Here is a 13,891-nt window from a genome sequence, read left to right on the forward strand (position 1 = left end):
TCTCTCGTTGTTGTTTCAAATGTCAAATTTCTTGTTCAATTCCTGTAAACATGCAGAGATACACAATATTCAATTTGCCAAATGAGCCTGTACATGTGTTAACTACATTATGTTGGCAAACGAATCTGGTTAAAGCAGGTCTCTTAAAAAGAGGTCAAAGGTCACTGATTTACCAATTTTAATCAGTTTCAGAATTGCTGCAACAGCTGATTTTTTTATAATTTTTTAGCTACTATAGATTATAGTCTATAGAAGCTATTGGGATGGGTATCCGTCCGGCGTCCGTCGTCAGTCTGTATGTATGTATGTATGTATGTATGTATGTATGTCCGTTTGTGAGGCGTCCGTCCACTCAAATATCTTGAGAACCGCAGTACTTACTGATTTGATATTTGTTGTGTAGATGAAAAATATGATTTTGAGAAACAATTTTTTTTAATTTTTTGATATTGTTGAAAATAGGCAAATTAATGCCAAAAAAGGTGTTTTTGGTAAAAAATCTTCTTCTTCATAACCGCTGGTAAGACAGCTTTGTTATTTGGTATACAGGTCCCTAGGGATAACCCAACTTAGATTTGTTCAAATTGTGATGAAATATGCAAATGTGTATTTTTAAGGAATTTTTTTGTCATTTTTGGTCAAAATTTGACTTACATTGTATGTAATTGTTGTACTGTATAAACCCTATCAATTCACCCAGAAAAAAATAATTAATATGATTTTAAATAATTGAATTAATTAGGAAATCATCAAAGCCAAAATAATTTTAGTGTGGAATTATCAGAAAGTTCAACTTTTTTTGACAGTTCATAGTGAAATGCTTACCATCTTGGAGTATTAAAACATGTAAAGGCAACTTTCCTGAATCCCAACTTTGACATATTCTGAACCGTCATTTATTGTGCCCTGTATGTTATCTAAAAGAAATTGCTCAAAATAGTCAATAGAGATAGAGATAGAGAAAGTTCTAATTTCCATTTATGGTTGACTTGGTAAGGATAAAATAAAATTACTTTTTGAGGAAAAAAATAGAGTGGTCAATTAAAAGAGTGGTCAAAGTGATAGGGTTTTTATGGTAAAGCTGGGCTGTAAGATTCCTCATGTGCTATTTATAGCAATTATGCAATCTGTGTAACAGTGCAATGAAAGTTACATGATTCCTTATAATGCTTTTGATGACCTTGAACTTCTTAAGTTTCAAACATTTGTCTCTTCATTGTGCTTTCTCTGAGTATGAACAGTCTCAACTTATTCAACAGAACTCACTTACAATGTTAATCAAAGATATCCACCTTCTTCATCAGTACATGTGTCACAAAGGTTATTCTCTACATAACACAGCAGAGCTCTGTCAACTGTTGAGTTGCTTGTTCTTTCAAAACTGCTGTTCAGACAGCTTTAATATTTGGTTTACAAGTCCCTAGGATGACCTAAGTGAGATAATTTCATACAGTCTTACTTTTGTATCCATGTCTATAGTAGCTTCAGGGACTTTGGCCCTATGTTTATGTTTTGTGATAGCCTTTCAGACTTACAGTTTACTGTATGTTTTTCCAATGAAAATACAACTGGTTGACTTTGTTCAATGAGAATTCAATTTTGAATAAATGTGTGCGAAATAAGTCATGACACGCTTCTATCGTTATTTAATTACAGAGAATACCACGGTTTGATATTTAATTTGTATTTTTGATTAAATGGAAGTTTCTACAATTAGGACACCAAAACTCTTACTGAACAAGGACCAAACTCAAAGAGCAATAGGGAAATTTCTACCAGCCAACGCACTTCGGGGACAGATAGTTGGACTCTCAAATTTCTACAATTCTTTTCTGATATACCACTTGTTTGGGCTCATTTTAAAGCTCTTGGATAGTTTTTCAAAAATCCAAACTTTTATTTTCCCCATAGAGTTAATACAGGAATGGCAGCCATTTTGTTATTTCAAATATTGCAAAATGTTGGGTAATTTGTTATGCTAGTTCCGGTACGGTGACCCCCAATTTTTATTGTTGATTTCTTAAGAGAATGGTTGACCGTTTCATTCAGGAAACTTTGAACAAAAGCTGAAGTCTTTCACTTTCGAGGCACATTTACACTTTAAGGTAGTTCGCACCTCAAAATGAAAGACTTAAATGTTTTTCAAATTTTCCTCAAGCAGACTTTCAACCATTCTCTTGAAAATCAGGTGTAAAACTCAGGGGTCATCATCAAAATTTTGAGTACTAGAGAAACAAATTACCCAACGTTTACCGATATTTGAAATTCAAAATGGACCCATCCCTATCTTATCTCTGTGGGGAAAAATAAAATCCCTGATTTTCACAAAGCAAGCCTGTGAAAACTTCACTTACCCCAAAAGCTTCAAAATTAGCCCTGACAAAACTGACATTTAAATATTTGAGAGTTTGAATATCTGTCACTGAGGTGTATTCTAGCTGAAGAAGCTCTAAAACATGTTCATGAAAACTATCATGATGTACATTGATTCAACAGCAAATCAAATGTGTAGAAAGTTCTCAGTACACTGTTGGAGGTGAAAATTGAAGGGAGCAGAAAGTAACGTGTGTGTACGTTTAGCATCAGGCTTATCATTTCCAATTTAATTGAGTAATATTTATCTTTTCATCTCTCATTCCTCTCTTGCTCTCTTTCAAATGCAATAAATGCTGCAGACACAGCAGGTCATCATGTACATGAAAAAAGTTTTTTATTTCTCATCCAAGTCAAATGACTGAAATTTTCATAAGCTAGTATGAAAAAAGGTGAATTCAAAACCAGAATGCATTTTACATCTGTTTTTATCCACAAGGAAGCCTTCAACAGATACATGTCTAGAGTCATATCATTGGTCATCTTTATGACAATTCAATTATGCTATGAACAAAAACGCTATTTTCAAGTAACGTAGGAAAATTTTACCTTTCATATATACAGGTGAAAGTTGGGCTTCACAGTATGGTGTAGCACAAAATAATTACAATGTCAAAAAAAAACCACTGTTACAATTTACATGTTGTAGTTGTTAATACAGTTATATTTATATTTATTTACATTAAAAACTATACATGAGAAAATGTCACAGTAATATTTCGACATACTTCCCTGGCATTGTTACAATCTATTTTTCATTTTGACAAAATTGCACATTCATCAAAATTTTACATGGCAGTACTGAATACAAGTAACATTCATCTATAGATGCTTAGATTGTGTAAAAGTTTTACTGCTTATCTTGACAAGTTCACATCTGTATAACAGATAAAGTCACTCTACAAGTTATAACAGATGAAATTACAAGTTATTGGATATTTTTGGAAAGTACAATGCAGCATATATCAAATTGAAAATTTCTCTGCATTTTACAAATCCTATACATTACCAATGTATTAATTTGTTCTTGATATCTAATGATGGAATGTTATTGTTCAACCTGACTAATCCCATCATCCTCAGTACAGTAGCTTAGCTGATGCGTGTAATCACCACTGCAGTGGAGAAAGACATTGTATGACCAATGATGTGGCCTCAGCTGCTCTGAAATGAAAACGGCAATGTTGGAATTTTTTTCTTTTTCACTGCTCATCAATGAAAATTTGATCGATTTCAATGAGCAATGACAAGTTGCTATTTCCTTGGCAAATGGTAAAGAGTATACATGTACCGGTACATCAATTCTTGTAGCAAGGAAATACCAGTATGTACCGGTATACCACACACATAAATGTCTCAGGAATTTGTTTTCTCTCAGTGACTTCACCATAGCCTCACCATTAATTATACAATAGTTGTCTTGAACATAGAGTGTGAGAGACCTTGCAAATTTGTTATGTTTTATAAGGTCACACGCTTTATCAATAGACTGCTGTGTAAACCTACCTATTGATATCTCACTAAGTGTTGTATTTGTTGATAGTGTATCAAACAAAGCAGAGTCTCTTTTCAATCTCTCTATCCATAGGCTGAGAGCTTTTATACTTGTACTCATGTTTTGTAGACACATATTTAATTCCAGATTGAAAACATCACTCCTGCCATCAATGTTATCAAACTCCAGTTTGATTGATTCTGTTTTCCTACACTTCTTCATGAAGTTACACAGACTAGACAGTTGACATTTAGAACCAGCCATGGTAACCTCACTGTCCTGGGTCCTTTATTGATAAACTCTTCAAAGATTGGAAGTGACTAATTTTTTTAAATGCCAAACCTTGTCCCAATGTCAGAGCAAAATTTTGTATATTCTCATTATCAGCAATTTCAGCAAACATTTTTTCCAAGCTTACTTTGACTTGCTCTGTGCATTCAAGCCAATCATATGAATCAAAGTATATGTTCAAAGTTTGCAGAGAAGCATTTGCTTTAACGTTTCTAATCACTTTTGACAAGTGGTCAACATATGCTACAATATTTTGTGATTCTGACTGCAACATGTCTATCTCTAAAGTCTTTAACTTTACATTGCTTTCAGTGTCCGATAGTGTGTTTGATAACATTAAAATCTCTTGTATGGTGGGTTGATAAATTCTTAACTCTTCTATCTGATCAGGTTGTAGTTTCATTAAATGACAGATGAATGAAAAATGGCAATGAGTCCTGTTGACTCTAATGAATTTACTTACTTCATGATCAGGTGAGTCACACAGAGATCTACATTGTAAATCACTTCTTTCGGTTCTAACTCCTGCATAAATTAGAATCCCTTTTGTTAAACTTTCTACATGTGCTACAGACAACAGACCTTGCTTTGATTCATGTAAACATTCAAAACACTGGCCAAGTAAAGATGAAAGTTTTTACTGCCATCTAAATGCTCCCTGGGAGTGTTCAATTTATTTTTCAGAGTCTGAATTTTCTGATTAAATCTGTCAAACAACAAACCACTTGCCTTACTCTCAGAAATTCCTGCAAGGAATTTAAGAACAGAACTTGATTTCTGCGGATTACTGAACAGGTTATCCAAACCAGTGGTATCTCCTACTTCTAACCGAGAGGAAATGTAAAATGCAGTGAAAAATTCAAGCCATGTTTTATGGTAGAAGAAATACAACTCTTGTGCTTTTATCCTTGAATGACCAAGATCTCTTACCAACAATCCTAAATCTAGGTATTGTTCACAAGAGATGTCTGTTTTTAAGAAATTTATTTTGTCAGCTGAATATATTTTATATGAATCAACGGCTAAATTATCTCTGTAATCAGTAACTAACTTTGGTATTTCACCATTATTAAGTTCAATGTCCTTTTTGGTACAATATCGTTTTAAGGTACATTCAAGTACCTCAGAGTATAATTCTGTATGGTTCTTTGGGAAATAATTTTCCTTTTTGCTCAGTTTGTAATCTTCCCAGAGAATACACAGGAAAGACACATGCAAGGGGTTACGAAGGAGATCTGTGATAGAGTCCGAAGTGATATCTTCCCTTTGAACTTTTATTTGCTGCTTGAGAGCCATACCTGTGTCCTTGTCATCTTTGAAATACTTATCTATGTATTCATTGGTACTCTTTTTTGTAAATCCTTTGACAATTAAGTATAAGTCACAGATACTTAGGTACCTATCACGTAAACGTGGTCTTGTGGTGATGACAATTGTGCAGTACACACGCAATTTTTTGGCAATGTGGTCAGCTATTTCACAATCCTCAATTTTATCCTTTGCAATTTCATCTAAACCATCAAAGAGAAACAGAGTTGATTTTTCTTGCCTTGAAATTATGTTTGCAAGCTCATCTTTAGTGATTGACAAATCCTTGGGTAGTAACTGAGAGAATATTTCATCAATCACCTTTGAGCCTGTTACATGTCTCATCTCCAAAAAGAAAAGTAATTTGTACTGCTCTAGCTCACCACAAGCCCAGTCATACGCTATCTTCCTACATAGTGTTGATTTACCCATGGCAGGTGGACCCTCTATCCTAATTCGCTGTGCATGTTGTCCTTCCTCATCAGCTATGAACATGTCATGCAGACCTTCTAAGTCTTTGCCAGCCTTTGTGGCACCTTTTTCAACTTTTTTGACTTCTAGTCTCGTATATACTTCCTTCAGCTTGAGTTTCAGATCATCGTACCATGGAATAGGTTGAAGCAATGCAAAGTGTCCCTTGTATATATGTTTTAGATATTCAACAAGCCTTTCAGTCTTCTCCGTTAAAGTGCCTGTGAAATAAATACACATATTGCTGTATGTGTTTTTCACCGATTCAGTACTCGATTATATGATTTCGTACAAGAAAGTAGAGTGGAGGATGATACATGATGATTAAGTACCGGAACTTGAGTCATTTGACCGAAAATGGATTGATCAGTGATGCACAATGGAAAGGCTATATAGTGGTGCGGCATGGCAAACCCATTGTGCATTTTGTGATAAAAGCACCAAACTTGGCTCAAATGTGTCTTAATATGTGCTGAACAAATTCAGATACCGAGCCACTGAAAATCTACCGAAGCGTTGCCATGGCAACCATTTTTATAAAATGGCTGCCAGACAGGTATTTCTCACCTAGTAAATGTCAACTGCAGAAGTTTTTGGGTAACTTTAGGTTGGATATTTTCAATAAGAAACTGTGAAAAGAGTTATTTGAAAATTCTTTTAAATTTTCTCCACCACGTGACTTGTTAAACGGGTAAATACAGACAAAACACACAATTCTTATGCATAAAATGCACGGTATTAGATCCTATACAAGGATGACGCTATGTAAGCAGTCAAGATATGTTAGGCCGTGGGCTAGAGGGGTCTACTTGCACCCCAGGGATAACAAACTTGTCTTTGCAGTAGCCTTGGGATCCGTAGAATACGAAATAGAATTTTGACAGAAAAAATATAGGGATGCAATAACTGTTGTGGTCGACTTTTGAACGGTACCGCAAAATAACCATTTTGCTACCCACGTGCATTTTTCTTGTAGTACTTGTAAGTCATCTGCTAAGTTTTTTTAATATAACCTGACTTGTCGGATATCATTAGAATGGAAATTTATTCCTCTTTAAAATGACATATGTAGTATGCAATATCTTCGATAGCTTTTTATGAAATGGGACAAAAATTACCCAATACCCCAAAAATCTGAAATTCTACCACTTTTTTACCTTGGCATAACACAAAAGGCAATGCTTTGTATGACATCTGTTTATTCGCTACAGGGACATGTCAAAATGTGAAATAGACTTTTGATAGGAAAAATATTGGGATGCTATAGGTCTACCGGTCATACTTTGAAGGGTACCGCAAAATTACAGTATTGCCAACTCGCATGCATTTTCGTTAACCTGTCTTCTTGTAAGTCATCTGCTGAGCTTATTTTTTTACATAACCTAGCTTGTGGGCTAACATTGGAAAGGGATTTTATTCTTCTTTTAGATGACATATTTTAATATGCAATATCTTCCATAGCTTTTATAAAATATGACAAAACTTACCCTATACCCCAAACTTTATATTGCAAATTACTGTCACTGCTTATCTCAAATTCTACCAATTTTTACCTAAACATATTAAAAGGGCAATTCTCTGTGTGCAATCTGTTTTATTTGCTACGGAGACATATGAAAATATGAAAGAGACTTTTAACAGAAAAAATATTGGAAAAGGGAACTGTAAAGTCAAAGTATTGCGAATTGCACCTTGTTAAACGTCAAATTCTACCATTTTTTAACCTAGACATATAATAAAGGGTAATGCCTTGTATGAAATCTGTTTTATTTGCTATAAGGCCATGTCACAAATATGAAATAGACTTTTAACTGAAAAAATATTGGGACGCAACAGCTGTCACAGTCATGTGTTGAAGGGTACCGCAAAATCACGATTTTGAGACCCACGAACATTTTTATTAACCATGTCTTTGTTTAAGTCATATGCCGAGCCTAACTTATACATAGCCTGGTTGTGGGGTATAGCGATTTATTTTTCTTAAGGTGAACTTTTGTAATATACAAATATCCTTTACAGTTTTCATGAAATAGGACCAAGACTTACCCGATACCCCAAAAGATTACATTTCAAATTACGGCTTATCTTACGTTTTACCATTTGCTTTTGCTCCACACAATACAGAGGGCAATATAATGCTTATATGAAATCGTTTTGTTTGTAACAGACGTATGTCAAAATATGAAGTGATTTTAATATAATTTAGTCGCCACTGGGATCATATTTCTAGGGGTACACAGATCAAACACGTCTTTATGAAAGAAGTCAGCCAAATCATTGTCACGGATGATCTCAAAATTTATCAGCATCGTATAGTAAATTATTTTGTTTCAAGTTTGTTTTGTAAACTGTATAATGGGCACAGCTAATTCAACAGTTTAGCTGATCCAATATTCGTTTCTAAACATTATACATTACATCAAAATTACCTGGGCGTTCCTGAAGAAAAACTTGTATAGATATATCAGAAAGCTGGACTTTCTTCATTAACAAAATATTATGGAATAGATATACCTGATATTTAGCTGCTCTAATTATCGTTTCCAAACTTCATAAATTAGCATAAGTATTTAAAGATATGTCATATACGGTAGCTTGGCTTTCTTCACTAACAAAAATAGGGATATGTCCAATATTTAGCTGCTCTAATGATAATTTCTAAACTTCATAAATAAGCAGAAATTTAGCTAGCCATTCTTAGGTACTTTATTCCTGGATATATCCGATATTTGGTCGATTTCATTATCGTTTCTAAACTTTATAAATTGGCTCAAGTTTAGCTGGCATTCTTCAGTAAAATATTTTCAGGATATATCCGATATTGAACCGATCTAATTATCGTTTCTAATCTTTACGAATTAAATCAAAGGATGTTCAATAGTTTAAAAGCATGTATCTGATACTTGATCGATCTCATTATTGCTTCTACACTCAGTATACTTTATAAAGTAGTTCAGATTTAGCTGGGCTGACATGTTCAAAACGTTCAAAATTTGGTAATAGCTTTTCTGTAATTGTATGTCACTGAATGTGCAAATGATTTATTGTGAATACAAAACTGCGTAAATTCTCTGAGATTTATGTTTCAATCTGGACTACAGTGTCACTGTTTGTATAGGAAGGTTCCCATTTGATCAGATAATTGGCCAGCCAACACTACCTTGCTTAGGTCTTGGGTGTATGTGTCAAGTGGATAACAAGAAAATGATGGCAAACATTTAGGATTGTCGTTTAAACTTGTTGTCTTAGCCTATGTAAACACCATGGAAAGGAATAAAATACTCGCAAGCTGACTAGCTATGCAAAAGCAAGCAGAGATCCGGGGAGTGCCAAGCCCGGACGTGACGGACAAAAGTGCAGGATTGTGTTTTAGCTTTACTTTCCCTACCTTTCATGTTTGTTAAAACAAAAGAAAGTGGAGTAATACAATCTAATTTATGGTACAATGTTTTTGCATTTCAACAACAAGTTATGTACGACCAAGAAATTAGGACCAAAATATAATATGTTCAAAATATTATAGGCATGAATCCATATATATATTTCTGCAATAGACCATCGACATTGAAATAACTCTAAAACCAATATCTAAATCATGAAATACCGGTAATATCAAATTACAGAAGATAAGTTTCATGTGAAATGAATTATGAAAAGTTATGTATAAAATATAGTACATATAGCCGAAAAATTTTAAAACGGCCGCACTTACGTGCTAATTGTAGTTACATGATAAATCTCTAACATTGACAATTATGGGATTATATAAGAGATTTACCCCAAAATTTTATTGTTTTTAACGTTAAAACTAGAAGGGTTGTTACAGTAAATATTATTGTACTTTTTTGTATGTAGGCCTACGCGTGAATATAGATGAACAAGAGTGAGAGATAGGGTTAAATTCCCCGCACAATTTTCCATGTCCAGGCCTTGTGATTTAACTCCCAGCAAAACTTGTCAATTGCTGACTTATAACAATTAGAAAAGATAATTAGTCAATGTCAAAATATTGCACATATTCAACATTTCTACTCAAGAACACTCAATCCATTGGAAGAACATGGAACAGGCTGTTTTTACACTCGGACGTATCATACCCTCCCCACCACTGCCATGGGCCAATCTAGGCCTATTTGCAAAACCTGGTGAGTGTCGCACGCACCAGCTACAACTCTAAAAATGCTGGTGCACCAACGATTAAAATAAGAATAAAATAAACAAGTCATTGACAATGACACAGTCCCCTCCATTAATTTAATTAGGTCTGTGATGAAAAATACTGCGATACAGATGGGGCTTAATGGTCAAAAATAAGTTCTATGGTGGTGAAAACATGAAACCAATGTAAGCCGCCACACTAATTACAAAAGGTCATTAAAATGAATCAATTAGTACTTATAAACAGGATGCTGCCAAACGTTTATGCATCCTATCGTAACACTGACAGGTTATCACCGGTAAAGTTTGATGCAGTGCAATTTGTTTAGACCTGCCTGAGTTATGGCTAAGGACATGAAAAAATTGTAACAAAATGGCCGCCATGCAGCCATATTGGATCACATCGTGAAACAAATTGACATGCATATGCATGATATTGGTCAATGTCCTTGTGCAAACTTTTAATAAAATCGGTTGAGAAGTGCCTGAGTAATGGCTCCGTACATGAAAAAATTGTAACAAAATGGCCGCCATGCGGCCATATTGGATCACATTGTGAAACAAATTGATGTGCATATGCATGACATAGGTCAATGTCCTTGTGCAAACTTTTAATAAAATCGGTTAAGACGTGCCTGAGTTATGGCTCCGTACATGAAAAAATTGTAACAAAATGGCCGCCATGCGGCCATATTGGATCGTATCACAAAACAAATCAATGTGGATATGCATGACATAGGTCAATGTCCTTGTACCAACTTTGAATAAAATCGGTAGAAACGTGCATGATTTATGGCTCTGTACATGAAAAAATTGAAACAAAATGGCCGCCATGCGGCCATATTGGATCGTATTGTGTAACAAATTGAAGTGCATATGTATGATATAGGTCAATGTCCTTGTACCAACTTTGAATAGAATCAGTTGAGATGTGCCCGAGTTATGGCTCCATACATGAAAAAATCGTAACAAAATGGCCGCCTGGCCATTTTGTGGCCATATTGGATCGTATCAGAAAACAAATCAACGTGCATATGTATGACATATGAAGTAATCCTTGTACCAAGTTTGAATGAAATCGCTCCAGGCATCTCTGAGATATCTGCGTGAACGGACGGACGCACGGACGGACGCACAGACGAACGGACACCCCGGACGGTGTCCCGTGGGGACTAATAAACTCTTAACAATACCTTCTGATAGTCTAACTACACAGAACAGCTGACAGCTGATCATCGTACAAAAATTCAATTTGACAATTTTGAATCTTCCACTTTTGCCTTGTTTCAACCATATTGTCAATAAGTTTATTAAGAGAACCCGTTTTTCTAGTAAAATGAAATTATAAAACAATAAAAATGAAAATAGTAATTTTAATATGCATTTATGATGGTAATACATCCACTATTCACCACAGAATCATCCCTAAGAGCAGCAAACTATGGGATTTTACAGTAATTGACGGTCGTCATATTTGAAAATGGCCGCCACACCAAGAATGAGGCTCTACCTGTGAGGGATCGGTATTCAAATTGATTTTAAAACAATAAATATGCAAATGGTAATCTTAAAAGGCATTTCTGATGGAAATACGTCCTCTATTCACCACAGAATCATCTGTAGAGCAGCAACTATGGGATTTTATAGTGACTGATGGTCGCCATATTGAAAATGGCCGCCACACCAGAACGAGGCTCTACCTGTGAGGGATCGGTATTCAAATTGATTTGAAAACAATAAATATGCAAATGGTAATCTTAAAAGGCATTTATGATGGAAATACGTCCTCTATTCACCACAGAATCATCTGTAGAGCAGCAACTATGGGATTTTATAGTGACTGATGGTCGCCATATTTAAAAATGGCCGCCATACCAGAACGAGGCTCAACCTGTGGTGGCTCGGTATCCAAATTGATTTATATTATGATAATCTACATTTGTACCAAATTTCATGCTTTTATCACAAAATGCACAATTGTTATGAAAATTTTGGTTATGCCGCACCACTATATTGTATATAAATTAATTGCATTTATAACAAATATAAAATACATGCAATTCACTACCAATGAACTAAAATACTGAATAAGAGCAGGCACAGAAAATACATTTATTTTACAGATATACTATACTTTTAGACTGTATGAACACTTTAAACTAGTACTCTTCTGCAATAAACCTTTGCCAGACAGGTTTGCATTGTAATTTGCCTGTAATTAATTATCAAGAAGCACAACTTTATACAACATACATACTCTTTTTGTTAAAGGTCCTCTTTGATAACTGCTCAAAAACATTATCAAAGATGTATGCAAAACAGGTTCAGTGAATAAAGAGAGATTCAAATTTGGTTTAGGGTTCCTGGGTTTGTCAATTTTTTTATTTGTCACCAAGTACACGTACATGGCAAATTCACTTGGCTTACCTTCTGATTGAGGTTGACTTTTGTGAAAAGTCTGCAATTCTTCAGACAACGTAGGCAACTTAAGAAGGAGCAGCACATTTTGAAGAAATCCTGTATCTGTTTTGGAGATGTTGCCCGTCTGGATCAAAGCATTGAACAAATCTAATGGGTCTTCCATGTCTTCAAGAGACTTTTCTGCTATTTTTCCTGAGCACAGAAATTTCAGCTCCTTAAAGTTTTCTGATGGTGAAAATGTAGCAAAAACCAGAGCATATTACAACTTCTTTACCACACATTTTTATAAGATAGTTTCTTGCTTTCAGTAATGCCCCAAAGCTTTTTTGAAATGTAGAGTGTTAATAAACAGTCTGCATTATTAATATATAAATTTTAGTCTGAATTCATTTATGAACAATTTCAAACATGTGCCCAAGTGTGCCCACCTCAAACTTTCAGTATCATTTACCGTTAGTTCACTGCTACCACACGGTATGTGTGTAAACTGCAGGGCTTCCCCAAGTCACCAAAATGATTAGTCAACTCATAAGCCAAATCAAACATCTTGTAGCCACTCTTAGCACCTTTTAGACAGTTTATGATCTCAAGTGTGGCGATAGCTTTCTCAGCATTCAGGAGTTCCTAATTTTACAAATCAAGATGTTTTGTGTGTTGTTCATGATAAATTTTACATTAAAAAAATAGCGCCAATGGCACTTGATCACAACTGGCACATTGTGAAACTACTCTATCTCTGGGTACACCTGTACATGAAATACTGAATGGGTAGGTGCTGCGGGTTTGGAGTTTGTCAGTAAATGCACACACAAAACAAAGTCCCTAAGTAGCGAATTCCAGCCATTTTCAAACCACACTGTTTGTCAGTGGGGTAAGCAATATTCGCAAAAATCACATTTCCAGGCTAGTAGACTATGTTTTACGAAATCACACGTCCTTATCACAAATAAAACGATCTTTGTCTTTAAATCAATGCGCCAGTAAACAGGTCCAGCAGCTAGTTATGTCATCAAGTCTGTAATGTTAAGGGTCATAACAAATGTGAGAAATCTAAAACATTAAATATGTTGTTTTTTATCATTTTATTACCAAAAGCGCATGAAAATCTCTGATACTTTGAATCAGCCATCCTGCATATTTCTAACATTCATCAAAACCTCATTTCTGTTCCACAACTCATTAAATAGTCCATAATGCAGGATTGGTGTACATTCCAAAACTACATATACATGTATGAAAGACCCCTAAAATCAATTAGTTAAAGGGGGTTAGAAATTTCCCAAAACTATCTAACCGCTGCTCCGTTTGGCTCCATTTTTCGGAATCGGAACCTTGGAACCAGTCTGAATATCTGTACCAAATATCAATGCAGTC

The 13,891-nt window shown here is 34.8% G+C and overlaps 2 protein-coding genes across 3 annotated transcripts in view; one reads left to right on the forward strand and one right to left on the reverse strand.

The window, feature by feature from the left end:
• Positions 1-13,891, forward strand: part of LOC139133344 (NLR family CARD domain-containing protein 4-like) — a 543,607-nt gene that overhangs the window by 81,430 nt on the left and 448,286 nt on the right. The gene's annotated exons all lie outside the window — the stretch shown is intronic.
• LOC139133341 (NLR family CARD domain-containing protein 4-like) overlaps positions 2,694-13,891 on the reverse strand; it is an 87,212-nt gene continuing 76,014 nt past the window's right edge. Inside the window, exons 2-3 of one of the 2 annotated variants that reach the window (XM_070699886.1) lie at positions 12,524-12,742; positions 2,694-6,159 (exon numbers count right to left, since the gene is read on the reverse strand). In XM_070699886.1, the coding sequence (XP_070555987.1) occupies positions 4,727-6,159; positions 12,524-12,742 (1,652 nt within the window). In that variant the 3' untranslated portion in view covers positions 2,694-4,726. The remainder of the gene's footprint in view (positions 6,160-12,523; positions 12,743-13,891) is intronic. The other variant, XM_070699888.1, reaches the window with a different exon arrangement.

The sequence above is a fragment of the Ptychodera flava genome, chromosome 5 (genome assembly GCF_041260155.1).
Source record: "Ptychodera flava strain L36383 chromosome 5, AS_Pfla_20210202, whole genome shotgun sequence".
Lineage (NCBI taxonomy): Eukaryota > Metazoa > Hemichordata > Enteropneusta > Ptychoderidae > Ptychodera > Ptychodera flava.